Source organism: Branchiostoma lanceolatum, chromosome 1 (assembly GCF_035083965.1).
Source record: "Branchiostoma lanceolatum isolate klBraLanc5 chromosome 1, klBraLanc5.hap2, whole genome shotgun sequence".
Taxonomy (NCBI): Eukaryota; Metazoa; Chordata; class Leptocardii; order Amphioxiformes; family Branchiostomatidae; genus Branchiostoma; species Branchiostoma lanceolatum.
This window is the reverse complement of record NC_089722.1, coordinates 32,281,061-32,305,514: the sequence shown is the minus strand read 5'-3', so window position 1 is coordinate 32,305,514 and position 24,454 is coordinate 32,281,061. Positions and strand designations below refer to the sequence as shown.

The 24,454-nt window shown below is 39.8% G+C and overlaps 3 protein-coding genes across 4 annotated transcripts in view; 2 read left to right on the top strand and 1 right to left on the bottom strand.

The window, feature by feature from the left end:
• The window catches only part of LOC136449252 (uncharacterized), a 65,230-nt gene extending 64,135 nt beyond the window's left edge, over nucleotides 1-1,095 (top strand). The window contains exons 69-70 of the mRNA XM_066449201.1: nucleotides 84-274; nucleotides 730-1,095. Of these exons, the coding sequence (XP_066305298.1) occupies nucleotides 84-274 (191 nt within the window). The 3' untranslated portion in view covers nucleotides 730-1,095. The remainder of the gene's footprint in view (nucleotides 1-83; nucleotides 275-729) is intronic.
• On the top strand, nucleotides 415-2,391 carry LOC136422750 (uncharacterized). The gene is made up of 3 exons (XM_066410644.1): nucleotides 415-424; nucleotides 1,089-1,761; nucleotides 1,836-2,391. Exons 1-3 carry the CDS (start codon nucleotides 415-417, stop codon nucleotides 2,131-2,133), a joined length of 981 nt encoding a protein of 326 aa, XP_066266741.1. The 3' UTR covers nucleotides 2,134-2,391.
• A 3,897-nt stretch (nucleotides 2,392-6,288) lies between these two features.
• LOC136449246 (GTPase Era, mitochondrial-like) lies at nucleotides 6,289-24,058 on the bottom strand. Of its 2 annotated transcripts, none has more exons than XM_066449177.1 (12): nucleotides 23,926-24,058; nucleotides 20,835-20,930; nucleotides 19,872-20,002; nucleotides 18,182-18,259; nucleotides 17,694-17,740; nucleotides 16,989-17,050; nucleotides 15,574-15,689; nucleotides 14,736-15,364; nucleotides 14,089-14,215; nucleotides 12,047-12,196; nucleotides 8,994-9,074; nucleotides 6,289-8,684 (listed from the first exon to the last, which is right to left on the bottom strand). In XM_066449177.1, the coding sequence occupies exons 1-12, from the start codon at nucleotides 24,053-24,055 to the stop codon at nucleotides 8,553-8,555; spliced, it is 1,779 nt and encodes a 592-aa protein (XP_066305274.1). In that variant the 5' UTR covers nucleotides 24,056-24,058; the 3' UTR covers nucleotides 6,289-8,552. The 2 variants fall into 2 exon arrangements, with proteins under 2 accessions (XP_066305274.1, XP_066305284.1); XM_066449187.1 differs by having other exon boundaries at nucleotides 20,856-20,930.
• Between the last annotated feature and the right edge of the window lie 396 nt (nucleotides 24,059-24,454).

Sequence of the window (24,454 nt, the reverse complement as noted above, 5' to 3'; positions counted from 1 at the left end):
GAAAGCTGGGAAGTAGCACCCCATTTTGAACAGTATCAAAAATTGCATTGGTTGAACAGCTCAAAAAGTTTATGTCTCTGTAGGTGGTAAGAAACGTGAAGTTGTGGAGAAACTGAGGAGTCTGCTGGGAAAGATCCAAGCCAAGAGGGAGATGGAGAACTCTCCACATGTGCAGAAGTACAGGGCTGAGAAGAAGGCTGTGGCAGAGCCAGTACAGAAGAGGCTGGAGAAAGAACACAACCTCCTCGACCTCTTGCAGACACTCATCAATTGAGTACGTTAGAGTCTTCAAGATTGAGTCTTGAGCAATAATGCCTTATCTCAATTCTGTAACTTACAGCACAATATGATACTGTAATTCACTTTATCTTCACGATAGTAAAATGAATATTTTCACTGAACTTTAACTTCATGATGGCTACAAGTGATTTACAGGACTGTTGTGTGAATGAATCATAAAAAACAACAGGTTTTTCATGTTGATGATAAGTTCATGGTAAAAAAAGTGACTGTTACAGTTACAGTGAAAGAAACAAAAATTACAGTAGACATTTATGCCTGTAAAAGTCATGGAGCAAAAGACTTTCTTCATGTTTGTATTTTTTCTCTTTTGTGGCCTTTTTGCTGTGTGTTTCATATAATAATCACAAACAGTAAGCTATGGAAACGTCAAAGATTACATGATTCATTCTTTTCATGTTGTATTAAAGTTTATTTTTGTTGTTTCAGGCCGAAGGATGACTCTTTATTCAGAAACACTTAACAACACCAAATGTGTCTGAAAGTACCATCGATTGTTAAGTTTTTAAATTTGATTAGAGTATTGTAGTCAAGACTAATTTGCGAGCAATTGTAACATCTTTGGCCATCTTTGGCCAGTCAACAACACTGCATATAAGCTCAGCTGGTGTTTTCCAATAATGCTAATCTTTTTAGCTTGATGTTTTGACATGATTTGCTATAAATTGTTCTTTTAAAACTTGATGCAAATGACAATGAATGCTTGATTTGTAGGGTAAAAGGCAAGATCAGTTTGTAGTGAAAGTCTGCGCTGTCTATAGATAAATTTGTAACTCGATTTCTGTAAGATTCAAGTTGTTCGGAATATGGGTATCTTAGTAATGGAATCTTATATGTTATTTTGCATGTTTCAAGGTCCCTTCCCCTCACGCACCCTCCCCTCACTCACACTCCCCTCACGCACCCTCCCCTCACTCACTCCCCTCACGCACCCTCCCCTCAAGTATCCTCCCCTCACTCACACTCCCCTCACGCACCCTCCCCTCACCCACCCCCCTCACTCAACCTCCCCTCACGCACCCTCCCCTCACTCACACTCCCCTCACACACCCTCCCCTCAAGTATCCTCCCCTCACTCACACTCCCCTCACGCACCCTCCCCCCTCACTCAACCTCCCCTCACTCAACCTCCCCTCACGCACCCTCCCCTCAAACACCCTCCCCTCACACACCCTTCCCTCACGCACCCTCCCCTCACTCACACACCCAAATCACGCAACATTCCCTCACGCAATCTCCCCTCACGCACCCCTCCTCACTCCTGCTCCCCTCACGCACCCTCCCCTCACTCACACACCCAAATCACGCAACATTCCTTCCAGCAATCTGCCCTCACGCACCCCTCCTCACTCCTGCTCCCCTCACGCATCCTCCCTCAAGTACCCTCCCCTCATGCAAACTACCATTCACATCCCTGCCCCTCACTCTCTCACCCCCTCCCCTCACACCCCCTCACCTCACCTCACACCCCCTCACCTCACACCCCTCCCTTCACAACCCCTCACCTCACACCCCCTCCCCTCACACCCCTTCACCTCACACCCCTCCCTTCACAACCCCTCACCTCACACCCCCACACCTCACAACCCTGCACCTCACATCCCTGCACCTCACCCCTCCTCCCCTCACACTCCCTCACCTCACGTCCCTGCACCTCACGTCCCTGCACCTCACATCCCTGCACCTCACACCCCTTCACACCCCTCCTCACGTTTCTTCCTCACACCACTCTCACTCACTCACAACTTATGCATACTATTCCCCAAACTTATAGGTGACTATCAAATAGACTTTTTGACTTCAGTTCCCAGCTATCTTCAAGTGGAACTTTAAATTAGAAATGATTGTGCTAATAAAAAACTTTTTTTACGTTTACACAACAGTTGCTTATTTTGAACATAGTAAAATGTATACTGATCAGTTTCGATGGTGCAATATGTGCTTAGAACTGCAAAAGGTGCTGATTTTAATGCTCACAGTGAGCAGAAGGTCTTCAATGTAAGCGCACAAGTGGGTCTTTTGGGCAAGAAGTGAAATACGAAAGCTGCTTTCCAACAACTATGGTGCAATAAAGCTGGAGTATAATGGTGACTCTGACTAGACCTCTTCTTTGTGTCAAATGTATTTCAAGCCCTGAGCAAAGTCTTCCAAAGTTAAAGAAGAAGATGTAAAAGAATGAAAATTAATAATTCATTGTCTGGTATACCATGTTCTGTGTGTTCAGTGATTTATTCAACCTTCCTGATGACTTAGATTTCATAACGAAGTTTTTTTGCCCAACTTTTTTTGTCAAGTTTTTTTGCCCACCTTTTTTTTGTCAAGTTTTGGGATTTGGGATTGTCATCCATATAATCAAATTCGTATGGCCTAAATCAAAGTAGCCAGTACAACATAAAAACAAAGTCCTAACGGCTACAATAATGCAATTCACACAGTGCACACATGTGGTCACCAAGGTTCAGTGAATGAGCAGGGTTTCGTGGCAGAAGTTATCATAAATTTCACGGAGTCACGTGTGCTATCTGCATAACGTGACGTCACCCCAGCGGTGGATGGATCATTCCTTGACAAAGACCGATGTCGTACGGTCGAAAATTTGGGTAAGTCCAATTTTTTGTGTTGGAAATTACAGTTTAAACTAGTTTAAGAATGTTTTCTACCAACACAGATGAACTTTCAAGATAAATTTCACTTGTTTCAAGTTTGCTGAGACTTGATTTTACAGTACGAGGGGAAAGACAGCAGAGTTTTAGGATTTCAGTTAAAATAATACAGAGATAGATAGATACTAGCACATGTTTGCAGTAAGAGTTCACAGCAAAAACCGAAAACACAAAACCACCATGAATGTTTTACAATCTACAGTAATATCGAAGAGAACCCCAAGACGTAACATACTTGGATACCAAAAATCGATTTGCCTTGTGACCCCAAAATGGATGCTTCACAACTACTTTTCTATAGAATATCACAATAGAAAAGATCTATAGTTTGCATTTCTGATTCTAAAGCATAATACAATATCACATTATCCCCTTTTAGTCAGGCACAAAAACATTTACCTAAAATGTTTGTTAACACAAATTCCTAGTAGAATTATATATGGCCTCCGTCGGTCAGTATTGACCATGGCACAACAGCCCTACAGCATCGACTATGGCTAAACAGCCCTATACGAGAATGGCAGTCTCTGCCACATAAATCACATCTGTAAGCTGACTCAGTTCTGTTGCAAAGCTCTTTTCTATAGTAGAACTCAACAGATAAAATTCAAGGAATATTCTTCCTTACATTTCCAACCTTGTACATTAATACAGGTGCCATGTTGCCAGGGTCTGAGGTACCCTGCTACAGCAAATGTATGAATCAGAATGGCAGGCCATCGCGTGCAGGAACAACTACTATACTTAGGCTCTCGTTCTTCCCTCAGCCATCAAAGAGTGGAACGAACTTGAGCCTAGTGTGGCGGAGGCGTCACCCTCTCCCAGCTCAAAACCGAACTGGGGAAAACCCTGCTGCATTGAGCCACCCCTACACGTCCTTGTATATATGTAAATAAATGTACCACTAACTCACTAAATTCACTTCTCCTGTCCTTTGGGCACACAAATTCAGTTGTTTATGTTCCTTAGCGCCTTTCCTTTATTTTCCCTTCGTTTTATTTGTACCGGGCACTTGTGTTGTATCTAACCCATACGCAACTGCTGATAATCTCAGACATGAGGCTAAGCAGTAAAGAAGAAGAATCATAAGACAATTGACCTCACCTTTAAAGATGGCATTTACCTGAAGTAACCTATCGGAGGGGGAGAATCTTCCTATTGTCTGTGTCCAGTACTGTGACTAACCTGCTTACAGCTGTGGCCTGAGCCCTAAGGGTCAACTTAGAGACCTCAGTCAAAACTCATCAATCAAAAGACACAAAAACCTTGAGACAAAATGCAACACAGCAGTTACTCAAGGAACTGGATAATTTACAAAAATATCCAGATACTTGCAATTGAGTACTACCTAGATGTCTAACCTTCACTGATCTTGAGGTAATACCTTGTGGTGTATAATTAAGAAAGAAATGAATGAATGAATGGAATGAATGACCTTTAAGTTAGTAGGAGGGTTCACTGCTACCAAGTTTGCGACCATACTGTAAAAAACTCATGCCAAGAAGGTGTAAAATCAGCAAATATATGCCGTAAATTGCAAAGTAATAAATATCAGAAAACGGATATGGATGCAGAATGCCTTTCCTATAATTGCATTTTTTTGCCATGTGGTTCAGTACAACAAGGCTCACTAGTATATTTAAAGAGCATATTTCTCTCATTGTTGTAAAGTGTACAATCAATTGCAACAACAAAATGACATTCGTCCTCAATCTTATCTATATTACAAATTATTGGCAAATTCTTTGCTGCAAAGGAATGCGGTTATGTCTGCCCTTTTCAATGTGTAGTTTGTGTGAACTAATCCGGAGTTTTGTGATGGCTGTTCTGTGTCGAATGTTTGTATTCTTAAGATATTTCTCTTCATAGTCAGTATTTTTAAGTAACCTGTTTTTGTTGTGTCTGGGGGCCTATCAGAAGTAATCTCCAAGCAGATGTAAGGATCAGGCTAATTTTTTATGCCTGTTTTTGTAACATTCAATTTGGTACTTTTTTCTAGTTAACATTTATTTCGCCAGGTTACAAAAGTCTGCCACATTGAAAAACAGTGGGTTTGAGAGATCTCTAGTGCAGATCAAATAGACAGCTCCATGACTGTCCTTGAGAATAAATCACATGTCAGCCATTTGCCTGTGTTAATATTCCAATAAAATAAAAGTTCACTTGTCTACAAATCTGTACAAAGAAGAGGCACAAGGCGGACTAAGATAAGGAAAACCCAATTACTAACAACAAAAGAAATACATCCATTTCTCTACTAGGAAAATCATGGCAAAACAATGTGTTTAGATAATTGCAAGTTTCGAAAACGCCTCCAGCCTTATCAAGGTAATGCCAAAAAGTATCAAGATTATGCATATTGAGGATAAGCTTATGAATACTCAAAATCTATCGATATTCTACCTAAAGAATAAAGTATGGATTATCAAAAAGTGTAAATTCTTGATATAAATTTTTGCAAAGTTGTTCTGAGTCATTTCCTTGACCTTAATGATAGAAATCACGAGGCCTCAAAGAGTATTCAGGGCTATAAGACAGAAAAACAATCTAAAGGCCTCGAGGGGTATACAGACAACTTTCACTAGGATGAGACACACGGGTCACATCATTGTTGACCAATTATTCAACTCATTAAACACTATTCAGTTGATTGTGGATGGAAAATTCCTATCATTATACATCTGTTAGCCATTAGCCACAATGTAGTACAATTTTCGAGTACCAAAAAAAACTTATAGTGAAGGTAAAGAACTTTACAAGCAAGGAGTGATACACCCTACAAAAAAGGGAAAACGGCACATAGCAAACACACTATTTCATTGAAAATATGGAATGTATATGTCATTTCTGACCTATTGTAATAGCAAACAATAGTGATGAAAAAGATTTGGAATAAGTAAATTGGGATATTGATAAGAAATAAAACCATATGTTACTATGATTGTTCCCGAATGTGAGACAATAGCCCTAAGCTGTATTGTACGCTGTCGCCAGAGAACACGGCATTGTCTGGTGAAAACGTGTTCGACACAAGTCTGACCTTCGGGGGTCATGCAGTCTATGACCTGGAAGGTAAAGCTGGTACTGTAAAATAGTTTATTTTCACAGGGCCTTAATTTTGTGGTATTAAAGAGGTAAGGTGTTTTTTGCTGTTTGCAGCTGAAACAATTTTGTTTTACTGTAGAATACAGTAGATACACATATTCTTTGTTATAAATTTTGCTGAGGTGATCGAGGCATGAGTTTTTCAAGAGTACTGCCATATGATTGTGTTAAAATAAGATTGTTGACAATCATCTTCAAACTATAAAAGCTTCAAAGTATCTTCACTGTTATAGAATCATCCTTTTATTATGAAATGCTCATAGAGTTTTCCAGAATGATCCACCTTCAAGTGAATGTTACAACAGTTGGGTGCCATACACACTGACTATTGGCTTACTCACTAGCGCCACCCATCAGCCTGTAGAAGTACTGCAGTTACAGTACAGTGACTCACAAAAGCAACAAACCAGAGTTCTGATGTTTTCTTGCTTTGTCACAAAACAACAGAATTATTTAGATAATGAACTTTTGCAATGCACTATGGTGGACTGTTATAAATTTACTAGTACTAGTACTGTAGCAATATTCTGTTTACCTTCAACAAAATCATGAACACTGTCATAATGCCCTTGATACAGTACAATGAGTACATGTATTTGTTTTTTTTGCAACCTGCAACTTTAATAGTGAGGAGTGCTTTTTCTTAAGTTTTGCTGCAGGAATTCCCACATATTCCCTATTATAGTAACATTGCACAAAATGTATTCTGATTCAGTGTATTACTAATTAAATTTCTTTTCTTTCAATCTAGATAACAAACCTATACAAAAACATACATAAAAAGGTCATGTAACCAATTTGGGTCAGTTTCTTATTTCCTGTAGAATCCACTTTCTTGGTTAACCTCTAGCACTCTAAAAAGGAGCCCTTTGGCATTCATTTCCCTATGGTTACAGAGTTAGGCAACAGGAGAAGGTAAAAAGACTGCATTTTCTTTGCTGTGGTGCCCATTTCTGTAAATAAACACATTCACGTTGAGTCACAAATAAGGACCCTACATTTAGTTTGCATGAAGGCCTCAAAAGTCAGCTCCATTGTTACTATTTCAATTCCAGACTTATAAAACACACATGTCAGACTTAGTTTTCAGTTTCCTTGTATTGTTTCTGTGCAACAGAGTCCTTTTCCTCAATACATATTGAAGCATTTACTCATCAACCAGTGGGGCTGTGTACCTTCAGGTTAGAGCTGTGTACCGGTACACTGTACGGATACAGTACCGGGTACGATCAATTAGGTACAGGTCCAAAATACCTGAACCCTGGTGGACCAGTACTGGACCGGTACTAATCAGGTCAAGCCTGACTCAGAGGATGGCCACTTTGACAGATAGAATTACTTTGAAATTACCGTGGCAGTGCACTAAAGCAACATCTATACTATACTTCAGCACATAAAACACATTTGCAAGGCTGGAGTCAAATTTTCATCTGAAAAAATAATACCTACTAGCACAATCAAATATTATGTTGTTACCAGTTCAAACATGCTTTTGTCCTTATTGAACATCTACCATTTTCTGAACAAGTAGTTTAGGTACAGGTTCAGGTCCGGACCTGTACCTAAACCTGTGTACCTGTACCTATACTTAAAATTTGTTTAGGTACACAGCTCTACTTCAGGAGTGTAGGCACAGGTCCAGACCTGTACATGTACCTAAACAAGTTTGTTCAGTTAACTGTAAGTTAAAAATGTAGCTAACTGTCTTTTTTTCAGTAGAAAATCGTCATCTTTGTATGAGGATTTATGCATTTGAATCTCATAACAAGTCTATTTGCAAGTTTTCTTCATTTTCAACTGTAAGAAAATTGTCATTTCTGACAAGTGATTTATTTACCTTTAGTCTAAAAAATGGTGCCCTCTAGTGTTTTAGTTCATTTAAATACAGGTACAGCAGATGTTTAGGTCCAGACCTGTACTTAAACAATTTTACAGGTCCAGGGTTTAGGTACACAGTATCTCTTGCAATTTTATCAACCAGTGGCGGCACACATTCTACATATGACATAGAGTAACGCGGTAACAGCATGATTCTAATATCTAGCAACCCTTTTCCTTCTGCCTTGTAGATACACCACCGTGGCTGTCAATTCAATACAAACATGATTGTAGCTATCAGCTACAGCCAGGGCTCACTTTTGTAGAGCAGGGTTTTCCAGAGTGTCATTTTACAACAAAAATTATGGCACAACTTTCTGGCACGTTGACAAAGGAAAATGGCTAAGCAAGGCAGAAAAAGAATATGACAAGGTCAAATCACACCAGGAGGCGAAGATAGCTTGCTGAGATATCAAAAACAAAGCTAAGACTGGAAAAAAAAACCCAAATTGAATGCTGAATTTTGTACACCTAGCTAGGTGGGTGCCTGACAACTAGCCCACTCACTGACGCCACCTATCAGCCTGTACGGGTACTGCAGTCACCGTACAATACTAACAGAATAAAATCTAAGGCTGCAGAAAACCACACTTGTGTAGATGATGGTTACTTTTTGGGCCCAGTGTACTTCACCCCCAGCTTGAGGAAGACATCGGTGAAGAAGGTGTCTTCCATTTCTTGTGCTGCCTCCTTGGCAACTTTCTTGATAGTCGCTCCTTTTGGACCAATCAACATGGCCTGTCAAGAAGATTGACACAAACATGTATTATCTTCACTTTCGTTGACAAAAAATATTGCAAATATACTGTAATTCACTTTATCTTCACAGTAGCAAAATGTCACTGTGTAAGGAAAATGGACATTTTCATCACTGAACTTTAACTTCACGGTGGTGGCAAGTGATTTACAGAACACATGTGAAGGAATTATAGATAATAACAACAGGTGTTTTCATGGTGATGATATGTTCACGGTACAGAGGTGACCGTGAAAACAGTGAACATAAAGTTACAGTGAAAAGAACAAGAATAACAGTATCTTACTTACCACTTGTGTGGGCTTATTGACGATCAGCTGGATGACAATCTGTAGTTCGCCCCCCTCCCCCTCCTGCCACATCTCCACCTCCTGGGGAAAACAGCAGAAAAGTCAACAGGTCACAGAAAGAAATTTTAAGAAAACACAGAAAAATTACATGCAGTTACACCAAAAATTGGGGAGAGAGTTCCGCAACTGCTGCCAATATTTTATTTCTTTTACTTCATTCTAATGCAACCTCTATTAGTATTAACATTGATCCACTGGTTTGAATAAATCTGCCACTTTGAAAAACAGTATGTTTGAGAGTACAGTGCCCTCCAGGTATGCACAGTTTAGATATACTGGAGTGCATTATACTGGAGGATGTTGGTTTAGAGATCTGTTTGGATTTACGTTTTTTAGGGTGGCGGAATTATGTACCCTGGTAGAATTATGTTAGTAGATGTTACACACCTTCAATATTACATGTGGGTAACAATAAAATACTGGTAATTACTCTCTGCCCTGTTGGATGGAACCGGCTAAATCTTAATTTTGAAATGTTATTACAATTAACAAACACATACTTGCATTACCCTACTTTTTAAGATGGATAAGGAAGAAAACTTCTCAATTAGACACCATGACTTTGCACAGCTCTGCAACGGGATACCTATTTCAGCACTAAGGACAGGGACATGGGGGTACTACAGTCGTAGCTATATACAGGTCTTAAAGAATACTGTAAAATGCATTTAAGTTCATGTGGCTTTAATTTCGCGGTAGGGAGAAAATGGAGCGTTCACGGTGGTTCTAAGTTCCCGTTTGAAACAATAGTAGCGCGACAGAAACGTAGGCAGAAATGTTCGCTGTCGTTTTAAGTTTGCAGCGAAGAGTGAACATAAAACCACTGTGAACATTTCTGCATTTACAGCAATAATTTCCACTATGATGTCAGTATAGTCTGTAGTGCTGAATGAAAAAACATGAAAGCCACCAGGTGTATTCGAGTTGGTGAGTTAAAGGCAACCAAAGCAATATTAGGGACAAAAAAAAAGAAATGAAAAAATGCTTAAATCTTTATAGTGACATTTACTAACACTGTCTAGCACTTTGTGTAATAACTTCAAACTTTGAGCATTATAAAACTGTGCAAAAACATGCCATGCGATGATCCCCTTAGTTTCGCGAGCCTACAAAAACCCCGGCGACGATTTTCAGAGAGTTCTCACGTTACAACGAAATCATATTTTTGCATCATGGACGTTGCTATATATTGTGACAGTGTTGTTTGAACTAATCATGTATAGAAATGACTAAATAAATTGACTTTCGATATCTGATTTTCGGGCCCTAATATTGCTTGGGTTTCCTTTAATAAGTAAATTATGACTGTCCACAAAATACAAAATGGACATTCATGTTTAACCTTTAGCACACTGGTGTAGCCATTTGGTACCTAATTCCCTGTTGGTTACAGAGTTAGGCAGCAGGGAGAAGGTTTATATTCTCCCTCTAATAGACACCCTTGATCTACATAGGTCTGTTAGGATACCTATGTCATGATCAGCACTAAGGACAAACACACCTGTAAAAAAGGGGTTAACTTTTACTAAATAAAACCTTCTGGCTGAAAACAGTGTCAGTGGGGAAAGTATGTACCTCGGTACATGTATAGTAGTGATCTCTTGACAAATGTTAATTCTGAATTTGAAATATCAAACAACCACAGAAATATGTTTCTTGTGGCCGTATTACAACTGTAAATCAATTAATTTTCTTGGGGAGTTAATTTGATCAAGGACAGGGATTTTAAAAGTTAAGGTTTTAGCAGTGTTTGATTTTCACAGTTAAAAAAATTCTATAAAACTTATCAATACTTTTCAATTTGGAAACGTACATTCTAGGTGTCCCAATTTCCAGGAGGAAAAGTGCCTAGGAAAAAAGGGAAAATAAAACCACAAATATTTCAAGATGTACAGTACTGGACAATCTGCACTCTGACAGAAATGTGTATGTATGTTGTAAGGCACTTCCTGTGGAAGATACTTGAACAGTTCATGTGACAATGACATGAATGTGTCTTACCTGTTGTATGTTGTAAGGCACTTCCTGTGGTAGGTACTCTACTAACAGTTCATGTCACAATGACATGAATGTGTCTTACCTGTTGTATGTTGTAAGGCACTTCCTGTGGTAGGTACTCTAACACTTCATGTGACAATGACATGAATGTGTCTTACCTGTTGTATGTTGTAAGGCACTTCTAGTGGTAGATACTCTAACAGTTCATGTGACAATTACATGAATGTGTCTTACCTGTTGTATGTTGTAAGGCACTTCCTGTGGTAGGTACTCTAACAGTTCATGTGACAATGATATGAACGTGTCTTACCTGTTGTATGTTGTATTGGCACTTCTAGTGGTAGATACTCTAACAGTTCATGTGACAATTACATGAATGTGTCTTACCTGTTGTATGTTGTAAGGCACTTCCTGTGGTAGGTACTCTAACAGTTCATGTGACAATGATATGAATGTGTTTTACCTGTTGTATGTTGTAAGGCACTTCCTGTGGTAGGTACTCTAACAGTTCATGTAACAATAACATGAACGTGTCTTACCTGTTGTATGTCGTAAGGCACTTCCTGTGGTACATACTCTAACAGTTCATGTGACAATGACATGAATGTGTCTTACCTGTTGTATGTTGTAAGGCACTTCCTGTGGTAGATACTCTAACAGTTCATGTAACAATGACATGAACGTGTCTTACCTGTTGTATGTTGTAAGGCACTTCCTGTGGTAGGTACTCTAACAGTTCATGTGACAATGACATGAATGTGTCTTACCTGTTGTATGTCGTAAGGCACTTCCTGTGGTAGGTACTCTAACAGTTCATGTGACAATGACATGAATGTGTCTTACCTGTTGTATGTTGTAAGGCACTTCCTGTGGTAGATACTCTAACAGTTCATGTAACAATGACATGAACGTGTCTTACCTGTTGTATGTTGTAAGGCACTTCCTGTGGAAGATACTCTAACAGTTCATGTGACAATGACATAAATGTGTCTTACCTGTTGTATGTTGTAAGGCACTTCCTGTGGAAGATACTCTAACAGTTTCTCACGGATAGCGTGGTAGGCGATCTCGTGTTCGCTCTGGTCCGTCAAAAAGTCAGGCGGGTAAAACCAGTTTCCCGGCTTTGCCATGGATAGAAGATAGTCCTGGGGAAGTGAAAAATTAAGTGTACTGTAAGTTCAGAAATGTTCGAAGGGATTTAATTTCGCGGTAGAGACAAAATGGAGTGTTCGTGGTGGTTTTCAGTTCGCGTTTGAAACAATAGTAGCGCTACAGCCACACAATGGAACAGCTTTTCCTGGCAGTTCTAAGTTCGCGGTAGAAAGTTCACCGCGAAAACCGCAAACACTAAAGCACCGCGAACATTTCTGCATTTACAGTTCTCTAAAGTTCATGGGGATATAATTTTGCAGTAGGAAGACAACATGTCATGTATAGCGTTCTTTGAGGTATAATTTGTACTTGTAATTACAGTTAACAAACACATACAAGCATTACCCTAGTTTTTAAAATGGATAAAAAAGAAAACTTCTCAATTAGACACCATGACTTTGCTCAGTTCTGCAAGGGGATTCCTATTTCAGCACAAAGGACAGTATACTGTAAACGCCTTTATAGTTCATTGATTTGTAGTAGGAAGGATATATGTTATGTATAGTCGTGGTTTTTAGTTCGCGGTTGAAACAAGGGGGTAGGCAGGCAGAAAACAGAACAGACATTTTTCGGTGGTTTAATTTAAGTTTACAGTAAAAAGATTACTGCAAAAATCATGAACGTTAATCCACTACGAAAATTCCAACATTTACGGTATTTACTAAACCATTAAACATCATTGGAGCATTAAACATCATTGGACAAAAACGGCAGATTGTGAGAAGAGGCATTCAAATGAGGTCTTTATTTCATATCTATCATTGTTCCTTACTGTCTGTCTTTCTAAGTTATAAATGTGTCACAATTACACATATTTAAAGTCCTATCATAGAACGCAGCAGAATTATGACATTCTTATTCATTGATATGCAAATTATGTCCCAATTTGCATCATCGGCTAGTTATATGCCAAAAATCACGAAATCCATTCATCCCTCCTCAAGTTATCCTGTTCCAAAGCCTCCAACAAACAGGCCCCTGCAGTTCCTAAGAGAGCTGCTAGGGGGCCCAAACCTAAATAAGTTATTTTCGAGTACAAAAGCTATTTGTCTTGGGGTACCGTAATGAGAAGGCATCTAAAAGATACGGTTAACACCACAGGACAAAAAAAAAAGTATGTTCGTAATAAAATGGGCATAACTGAAACAGTAAATATCATGACATAAAATGGTAGGTCATAAGAATGGGCATTACAAATAGCAAATGTTATTAGACAAAAACAGTACAGGTCATAAGGCAAAATAGGGGTTATTACAATGAGTTACCGCATCACTAATTAAAATGGATAGTTTATATTTGCATTTTCTGTATGCCTCTTGAATATGAGCCACTTGTAAGCCTTAAACAATGACAGGAAGTCAGATTCTGGGTCAATGTTATTCTCTTGTGGTGTCATGCCTGAATTAGTCCACGTGTAGATGCCCAAAGAGTGCGGGCTAAAAAAATTGTTGGGCCCCAAAGGCAGGTGTTTAAGTCGATCATAAATTGCCTTTGATCTATCCCACTTGATATAAAAAGCATTTGAGGTGAAAGCTTGTTTATGTCTGACAGGATAAGGCAGGAAAGTTTCGGCATCCAAGCGATTGTTGGACGTACACGCTATTTTGACCTGAGTACTGCGGTCGGGCTCTCTCGGCACCAGAGAGCCTCTTGCGGCTGGCAGGTAATTGCAGTTTTAAATGCCAATAGATATCGCTCCCCTGATTATATTTTGGTGACATTTTTTTCATTGTCTAAAAAAGTGTGTGCTTACAATAGAAAGTAAAACATCTCCGGAAACTCTGTTTTTATTGGAATTACGGCCATGAAAGGTTTGTGTTTTAACGTTATATCCAATGGGATGGCCTAATTGCCGTGTGAGATCTTGAGTTGAGAAAGTTCTGACCTTGAACTTGTCGACACCGTGACCTTCCTTGGCAGACATCATGAAGACCTCCCTGAAGCCTGGCCAGCCACACTGTTTAGCAATCTCCTGATGCAAGGCTGTCTTCTCAGGGTCTTTGCTCTTCTGTCTGTAAAATCAAAACAAATACTTTTTCTAAGCGCTGATTGGTTTGAGTCATAAAACCTGTGCTCTGATTGGTTGACTGCAAGATTTCACGTGATCAACATGGCGGCAGTTTATTTTTTTGGCAGGAGTTTCCCACGCAGTACGGGCTTATCTGAACGAAATAGGTCGCGTATTTAATACAATATGGTGACTTTATGATCGTTGGAAAGGTCCACACCAATTCATTCTGATGTTTTTTTGACATCGTTAGAAAAAATTAGAGCAAGAATTTGAAAAAAACTGCTGGGAAGAACACTAAGTCTTGTATCTAACTGACACCAAAAAAATATTGCTGTAGCTTAAGGTATAATCTAACAAAATTCAGAAAAGGCTGTTAACATCTAAGAGTAAATAATGAATACAAACATTAATAAGATAGAACAGCTTTTGATTCAATGTGAGACACTAACAGTTAACTAAGAGATTCAAGTATAAGAAACACAACATTGTGCATACTTTGAGATATGACTTCACACTCCTACCTTTTCATAGTCTTATCTCTTTCCTCCACTATCTTGTCCCAGGCATCCACATCATATCCAAGTCCCATCTTTGTCTCTTCATTAGTGGCATCATCCAAGCCATTTTGCACAACATCATCTGTATCATAGCACTTTTGGTCTGTATCATTGCATTTTTCATTCCTTTCTCTCAAGTTGATGTCTTTTTCTTCTACAACATTTCCGTCATTATTTGAAACAATTTTGTGTGTTTCAACTGTCCTTTGCAACTGTTCACATTCACCTTTTCCATGTGTTTCTGCTGATAACTCACTCTCTTGCGATGGTTTCTCGACAACTTCTTCAAAGGATCCAGAAGAGATGTCTTCGTAATTTCTCTCAAATGATAACTCTTCCGGGCTTCTAGCTGCAGAGTCTCCTGTATTTCTTAGTCTTAGTCTTTCTTCTGAATCTGTTTGAACGCATTCTTCTTTCTCTTCGTTGAGGGCTTTTTTCTCGTGTGCTTTGATCAATGCAGCTTCCAATGGACTCAGTTCAGGCGTTGGTCTCTTTTTCGCCTCTGTAGTTTGAACGGGTTTTCCTCCAATAATACCTGTAGTTAATTTAGCTGAGATGTCCAGCAGCTTGGTTTTGTGTCTCATCAAGTCTGTCTGAAATAGAACATGTATAAGAAACGAGATTTGAACACACCAGCCAATAGAAAAATCCGTTTCTTTAGTTATACAGTGATGTTGTCAGTACAACAGCCATTTTCATTGGTTAAACACTAATTTAACCAATCACAGGACTGGTAACAGTATCCAAGGCATTTGATTGGTTGGCAACATAATTTAATGATAGATAAAGAATATAACAGTACCTTATTGAGGATGAGTACAGTAGGTATGGGTTTAGGTAAAGTGTACAGTGTTTTGCGGAGATCCCACTTTAGCTTCTTCTGAGAATGCCTCTCTGTAGGGTCGACCAGCACAGCAACTGGAACAAAAACAGATATGTTCTGATTTCCATTCTTCGTTTTTGGCCTATGGGGGTTTCTATAGTTAAGGACCACAAAGTGACCGACATCGATGTGGATAAAATAATAGTAGGCAGTTCGCCACAATGCACCAGCCTACATGACAAAACTGTTTAAATGGCTATCACCCCCAGTGCTCAGAGTTCGGACACGCACTGCCATGAAGCAGCTCTATAGCTACGACCCTCACATGCTGGACACCCCTAAGGCAAACGTGGAAACCTTCAAGGGGAGCCTGCAGTATCAAGGGCCACTAATGTGGAACAAACTCACTGCGGACCAATGGCACATTGCAACTACGTCAGCGTTTAGAAACAGACTGTAGCGGGACAGTAACTAAGAACTGACTGGGATAAGTTGAAATACTGTGATATATGTCTGTACATGTAACGTTATCTGTATATTTGTATCTGATTGTATTTTTAATGTTTGTGCCCAGGGTCATCTGAAAAGCAGATCAGTAGATCTGAGATGTCCCCTGGTAAAATAAATAAAACTGAAGGGTGCAGTACAAAATCATGACAAACGAATATGTTGAAGTCGAGGGTACGATCTACAAAATAACGGAAAACAAAAAAATATACATGGTTTTTTAACAATTTGACGGCCACTTTGATATGGGGTCATGCAGGGTCATATGGAAATGCAGCCGATTCACCTCGGCAGGCAGCTGCAAAGGTCACGCGCATTTATTTGCCGAATGGGAAAACCTCACAATCTCATTCCTGCAATCTAAAAGCCCACTTATCATACCTCCATACAGTAAAGTTTGTGCCTCGCTGGCATTCGCGTCAACGTTTTTACACACGGTTCAAGCTTAAGGGCGCTTTAGGGCGCACTCTTTTTTTTACCGCTACGTCACAGACTCCGGGGGTCGCGGCTAAACACTGTCAATGTGTGCTGCTACCTTGTACAAACTGTAGTACCTTGTGGCACATAGGGCAGCAAGTTTTCTTGCTATTTCAGTAACAGGGTACATTTTTACAGGGATGGATTGCAGAAATGTTCGCGGGGATTTAATTCTGCGGTAGGAAGAAAAACCACCGCAAACATTTCTGCATTTACAGCATTTGGCGTAAGTGCATACATGTATGTTTACTTGCTGCCTGACTCTGTAACCAATAGAGAATGGGTTGCCAAATGGCTACTTCAGAGTGCTACTATCATTGTTGTTGAATAAAATGTTGTACTTTGGTTTCATTATAACAGTATTCAAATTGTACGTGTCACACACAAAAAAGAGTCATAATATAACTTACTTAAGTCTGCTTCCAACATGCTGGATTTTGGGTCGTTCACCATGGTATGTTCGAGGTGATGTCTAGAGAAAAACATGTCACCAATAATCAGAATAGTGGAGTTAAAAGAGCAGGGTTGATTCTGGAAGGATGTGCTGGGGGATTCAGGCCTGCTGGAGGAGGGTGCGCATGGGGAAACTGCAGGAATTCAAATAATCTAAACAAGACAACCAAGCACCCTTTTCAGGACATGCAACTTAAAGGAAACCCAAGCAATATTAGGGCCTGAAAATCGGATTTTGAAAGTCAATTTATTTAGTTGTTTCTATACATGATTAGTTCAAACAACATTATCACAATGTATAGCAACGTCCATCATGCAAATACATGATGTTGCTAGGATGTGAGAACTCACTGAAAATCGCTGCCAGGGTTTTTGTAGGCTTGCGAAACTAAGGGGATCATCATACGTCATGTCTCTGTGCGGTTTTAGAATACTCAAAGTATGAAGTTATTACGCAAGTGTGCTAAACAATGTTAGTAAATGTCACTACCATAAAGATGTCAAAATTTTTTTAAATTTCCATATTTTGGGCTTAATATTGCTTTGGTTGCCTCTAAGAGAAGTTGTGGCAAAGCATGGTAGAATGCAAGTAGAAACGTGTTACCAGTAGGTCTATGGGGGAGGGGGGGGGGAAGAGTTGATACAAATCGAGGACCACCCACCTTCCTGCCTTACTTGTACTTGTAAACCCTGGAGTATCCAAGAACACCTAAATGGCAAAAAAAAGACGATTTACAAATATACCGTTAATGCAGAAATGTTCGCGATGGTTTCATGTTCACGGTTTTTACAGGAAGCTCTTCACCACAAACTGAAAACCACCGCGAACATTTTTTGCCCTTCTGCAGCCTAGTCTAATATTGTCACAAACATGAACTTAAAACCACCGCAGACACTCCATTTTCTCCCTACTGCAAAATTAAAACCACACAAACTTAAATGCATTCACAGTATTACAACGCAGATACACAAACAGCAAAAAGAAAAAGGAAAAACTTTGACAAAAATACATGTAACTGAAATACTTAATAAATATATCTATATATTCCAGTCTGTTGCAAAGATCTGGAATTGCAGGTTTAGATTTGTCACTAGAAGTATAAACTAATAAAGTCCTAAAATATGTATTTTTATTTGGCAGGGTACAAACCACTTGAGTGTCCCCCTCAGTCAGGACAGCAAGAGTTTTCCTACGGGTCGTGTGGACCTTTCTGGACACAGGACACACCTAAAAACAAGGGATAAAACATGTTACTTTCATGTCTGTTTAAATCACTATGCCATTTGTTTTGCCAGTGTAAAAGTTGAAAAACTTTTAATGGCAGCTCATCTGGTGTTGATAGTACTCTTAATACAATGCTAAACTTTCTTCCAACACTAAGGTATTCATGGCTCAAGTTTTGAACGACCGCTGTCACCTTCTTCAGGATAAATAATGACTGATCACTTCCAAACGTAAACTCACGAGAGTTGCTGACATGTGACTTTATTGGCATATGCGTTTACGGACATGTGACGTCAGTGGAGCTGTGTACCTAAACTACTTGTTCAGAAAATGGCAGATTTTCAGTAAGGACAAAAGCATGTTTACAGATGAAAATTTGACTCCAGCCTTGCAAATGTGTTTTATGTGCTGGAGTATAGTATAGATGTGGCTTTAGTGCACTGCCATGGTAATTTCATAGTAATTTTATCTGTCAAAATGACCATCCCCTGAGTCAGGCCTGACCTGATTAGTACCGGTCCAGTACTGGTCCACCAGGGTTCAGGTATTTTGGACCTGTACCTAATTGATTGTACCTGGTACTGAATCGGTACAGGGTCAGCAATTGGTCAAATTTTTTTACCACAAGAGGGTTGTCACATTTCAAAATTGCCATAAAGACTAAAGTTGAGGGCATTTTTTTTGTCTCAAAATGTATGCGTTGACAGGGCTCTGTCAGTCTGCGAATGTTGGCCAATCAGAATGATTATGTATGGGTCCTTCCTGTGTGAGTGGATCAGGCATCGTGGTGGCCTAATGGCAGGGTGTTCGGCCCAGACCCCCAGAGGTCCTGGGTTCGAATCATGACATGCCCTGTTGAAATTGCGCCTTTGAGAAATAAGACACCTTACACCTCTAGCTTCGATTAAGGACATCCCTCGGATAGGACGTTGAATGGAGGTCCCGTGTTTGGAGAGAGCCCACTGCACATATTAAAATATAAATAGGGGTCCTTCCCATTGTAAGTGGATCAAATAGATCTGTTTGCATATGCAGTTTGTACTCTTCAGTACAAAACAGGTGTGTCAGTGTTATTCCACTGTTTACCAGGTATGCAATAAAATGATGCATTAATACAAAACAAAACAAACCCTACAGTATAGTCTCATACGAAACTGGTGTTCTTGTTTGTTTTGTTTGTACTGCATACCCGGTAAACTGCATGAAGGCGTAACACAACAGGTTTGTACTGAAGAGTACAAGCTGCATATCTGGACAGATATATATGATCCACACACACCGGGAAGGACCCCTACTCTTTTCGATAAGTGTGTTGGGTTCTTTTACATGCTTGAGGTGTGGCTCTCCTCAAACACGGGACCTCCATTTAACGTCCTATCCGAGGGACATCCCTAACCGAAGCCAGGTACTCATTTTCACCTGAGTGAAGTGGGGGAAGTCGTGTAAAGTGCCTTTCCCAAGGGCACAAAATCGGGGCATATCGGTGGTTTTGAACCCGGGACCTCTCGGTTGTGGGCGAAACACCCTACTGATTGTGCCACACAATGCCACAATGCTTCTTGAGAAGGTTAACTGGTAATGTGATACAAACAAAAGAAAGTATGGAACCTAGTACCCTTCTTCCCATGAGTCTGTTGGTGAGGGTGGACTTCCCAGAATTGGGTGCTCCTACAATGGCTACCGTCACCACACGGGCTTCTGCAGGCTGCCCTGGGACAGAGAAGGCTTCCAGGGCATCTCTGGCATCTGGTGACCCGGGAATGAGAACAAAACAGAACACTTTCAGTTAAACGTTTAAACAATATGTCATTCTAACAGGAATTATATCATCTTTTAACTTTTGATAAAGAATAAAATTTGCTTCTTGATTTGCCACACTATTTCAATCTATTCCTTCTTTCTAAAATGGAATACTTATTTATCAACATGAATCAAGGAGGTTAACCTCCTTGACATTTAACCTCCTTGCATGAAGACAACTTTTTTTACACACAGTTTCATTGAGAGTACATCATCATATCAGAGCTGGTGCATTGTGCCGAAGGGCAGTTATACCAGCTATACAGATATAGGAGTTTCTTTTTACACAACCCGGAATCTCACTTGCTGTCTTTTCGGTGTCTGTCGGACACCTTCTTCAGAGCTTCTGACTGGAGTACTGCTTCTCGCCGCTATAAGTAGCCGATGCAGGTGGTGCTTTTGCGGCGAGAACGCAATCACAAACGTGGCTAAGCTTGTATCCCCCCTTGTCTCGGTTCACCGATTGCGTTCTCGCCGCAAAAAGTACATCAGCTACTTATAGCGGCGAGAAGCAGTACTCCAGTCAGAAGCTCTGAAGAAGGTGTCTGACAGACACCGAAACGTCAGCAGGTGAGATTCCTGGTTGTGTAAAAAGAAACTCCAAATATCCTATGTTCTACCAACCTGATGAAATTATTTTCGGAAATATACAGATATAGTTTTCCTCCCAGACCTCTGTGTTTGTCTAGAACTCTTGATAAATTTTTATTTCAAAATTGGTTGAGATACGAATGAAATACATTGGTGCGACATAGCCCATTTCAGAATACCAACTCACATTGCCCGTTGTTGGAGATACCGTCACTATGCAAATCACTCTTCAAGACCGACGCTGTGACTGGATGATTTCTCTGTAGCCTCATTTGACACAGAGCTGAAACAACAAATAGCTATATTAAATGTACATACAGTTGTACTGTAAATGCAGAAATGTTCCCAGTGGTTTAATGTTTGCGGTTTACGCGGTGAGCTCTTCGCTGCAAACTTAAAACCACCACAACATTTTTTTCCCTCCTAACCCCTTGTCTGCTATTGTCTCAAACGTGAACTTAAAACCACCTCGAACACTCCATTTTCTCCCTACGGCGAAATTACATATAAACTTTATAACTTTATTGCAAGTTCATGCCCGAAGGCTAATTGCAGACAAACAAGTACATGGAAATACATGGGAATCAAAAATATATAAACCAAACTTAAATGCATTAACAGCAATGAAATGGTGTACTAGTAATGATATCTTTAGCAATCTTATTGGCACATCATACATAAAAACCTGCAGGAACAAAATGAAAATATCTCAAGAAAGATAACATGTATTGGTCTTTCTTTCAAAGTGTCTATTAAACCTTGTACATGTAATTCTGCTTTTGTAAGTAAGTTGTAAGGCAATAATTTTCTGTGCTCACTTTGCACATCAGAATACATGAAGCTTGTTTACATGAATTTTAGCATGAAAATCCATAATTTTTTATGGATGTGAAGTTTGAAATAGTGTGAATCAACACCAACTTCAACCGTGGCCCAGAAAAACTTTATTATGACTTAAAACAGCATTTTCAAATATTAATGTGGCCATACAGATTACAATCAAGGTCCACCGTTTTATATTTCAAGATAATTTATACATGCGCCAAAAAACAGTTACTCAACATCTCAAGCTTATTATATACATTATACTTTATACATGCATGGAGAGCCCTTATGAAGCTACCTTGAAGTTTCTTTACCTGAAAAGTTGCAACTTTCATCAATGTAACTGTCAATGTTCTTTTAATCTTTTCAAGCACTAGTATTAACATTAAGTTAAGTAAGTTTTTCTGCAAAAAAAAGAAATAGAATGCAATAGAATGCGGTACAGGTGGGCATTTTAAGTGCTTCCCAGATAATTATTCCATTCAAGGCATTTTTGCAATAAAACAATGGAGTTAGCAGGTATTTCACACCTTTTGTTTCTACCAAAAGCTATATCATTTTCGACCAGAGCAGACAACATAGATCTGTCTGGCATAACTGTATATGGATGTGTATTTATAACGTGCTAGACTCCGGAACTGATTATTTGTCTTCACTATACAGTCAAACCTGCCCAAGGCGACCGCCCGGCGGACCGAGCAAAATCGGTCGCGATGGACAGGTGGTCGCCATGAAGAGGATTCCACTCAAACGTTTCCAGGGCGAGGTTTTAAAATACAGTACGTAAATGGATGGAAAATTATGTGAATTTAGACAGCATGACCCCCACCAGGTTCAAGTCTCATTGACAGAAAGATCCTACAAAAATTACATTTTCCGTTATCGTTGTAATAATTGTAAACCGCTAACTGTTACATCCTGTACAAATTTTCGTCATAATTTTGCGTACAAAACAATGGTTGCCACGATGATCTCGCAGCGCCTTCCCGCATTCACACGTTACATTAGTACACACGCACATCATCGAAGTTTTAAGGCCTAAGACAAATCCCTAGAAAGCACCTGCTGGTCCCAGCCTTTTTTGGGGCGCCGACCACTGGATAAAAGGGTCAAAAAGTTTTCGATCTGACAACGAAAGATGAAAGGGAACGGTATGATTTCGTCGCGCCGCGCCGCCAAGCTCTGTGCGACCGCATCGAAAGGTAAGACAGTTCAGTAGAACGCACAGCGTCCAATAAAGGTTTGTGAGATTCATGGAAATAAAAAGAAAATAAGAATATTAACTTTCATCAATAACTAGAGAATTCGTAAATGTTCATACACAAAATCATCGTGTTTTAGAAAGGTCAGCGGTACGCCAAATCCGGGCCACGCCAAATCCAAGATGGCGTCGGGACCAAGGAACAACATTTCTCGCCCGATGTTTTGCCCGCCGCGAAGTCATTTTTCGGCGGAATTTAGTAAGATACAGACACATTTTTGTTGAAAATACAAGAAATAGATAATAGTTTCTGTCAAATCTGACTTGCACTACGTATTCGTTTTGAAAATTGAGTTTAAACCGAACTGAGTTTTTCGGTAAACTATAAGATCACAACAGGCACAACAACATCACAAACATTTGTCTTAACAATTTGTTTATGAAGGGGGAGCATTTTATTAAAACACTTCATTGAGGAATCGATGCTATAACATTGCTATTCCATATATTTTGTCCTTCAAAGTCTTGAAAACATTTCCGTGAAATCCGACAACAAAATGATCTGATGTCACCACACGCTTGAAAATTAGGCGACCGCCATGAGCAGGGATTGTGCTCTGTGCGGTCCCAATTCGTGGTGGTCGCGGTCGCGTTGGACGGGTGGTCGCCTTGGGCAGGCAGCTTAATGCTTGTGCCTATGGGGAAAACTTTCGGGACCAAGAAAAAGCGGTCGCCATGGCCAGGTGGTCGCGTTGAAAAGGTGGTCGCCTAGGCAGGTTTGACTGTATATGCATATTGTAGGGTACTAGTATTTCAATTCAATGCCTTTTATTTTATTTTATTAGCCTGCTACCCTATGTAAGGGACCCCAGTAGCAGTATAATCGAATACTGAATATCACCAAGGAGTTTGAAACATGTGATTTTTTTTCATGTATTTCTATTTCGCGCTATTAAAAATCATAAAGGCGAAAATGGCGCCAGCGCTATAGTCACATACTATAGTATTGGACAGAAATGTTCGCGGTGGTTTTAAGTTCGTGGTGAAACGGTTGCCGCGAAAACCGCGAACATAAAACCACCGCGGAACATTTCTGCATTTGTGACCGCAGAATACTGTATTTTGGTCATGTGCGCCATGCCCCCCTCCCCACATGCCCCAAAACGAAAAATAACTTCTCACGTTGAATGCTTTGCATGACACTGTCTCTTAATAATTGATGGCTCTGATAATAAACTCATTTCATACTCACCCCTGGTGCTTAATAAGTTTGGTAAATTGTTTTGTTTCAGGCAGCTGAAGGGAAATTTCATCACAAACGCGCGTTTTACGAAGGGCGCCGCCATCTTGGTTACTGACTGAGGGAGGTCGAAGGTCAGCATAGCCTTTTCAAGCAGATGTATGTTGTAGTTTGGGGGACGCCGGGTGAAGAGAGGTAAAATGCGGACCAAAGTGCCGTAAAAACTAAAGCGCCGAGATTAGTTCACCTTTACCAGCGTTAATAGTTATTTTATTTGCAAGTTCGTCCGAGGGCTAATTGCAACATAAAACAATGCATTGCATACAGATAGTGCAAGTTACAACGGTGACAAGTGGAACAAGTGACTATTCTAAGATTGACTTCTTTTTTTTCTTCTTTTTTCTTCTTTATTTTCTTCTTCGTTAATACTCCCTTTTGGGACGGCGGAGGATAACATAATCTTCAGGCTTCTTCGTTCTTGGTCAATGGAGCTTGAAAACCAAGGACATATACTCTAAAACCTTCCTCAATGGCTCAAGTT

Excerpts from the sequence above, each read along its gene's own strand:
- LOC136422750 (XM_066410644.1), top strand. Across the intron at positions 1,762-1,835 it reads CTCACACCCCCTCACCTCAC|CTCACACCCCTCCCTTCACA; the intron begins CTCACACCCCCT and ends ACACCCCTTCAC.
- LOC136449246 (XM_066449177.1), bottom strand. The coding sequence starts at position 24,055 with ATGCTGACCTTCGACCTCCCTCAGTCAGTAACCAAGATGGCGGCGCCC. Across the intron at positions 17,741-18,181 it reads CTGAGGGGGACACTCAAGTG|GTGTTCTTGGATACTCCAGG; the intron begins GTTTGTACCCTG and ends TTTGCCATTTAG. Across the intron at positions 15,690-16,988 it reads CATGTTGGAAGCAGACTTAA|TTGCTGTGCTGGTCGACCCT; the intron begins GTAAGTTATATT and ends TTTTTGTTCCAG.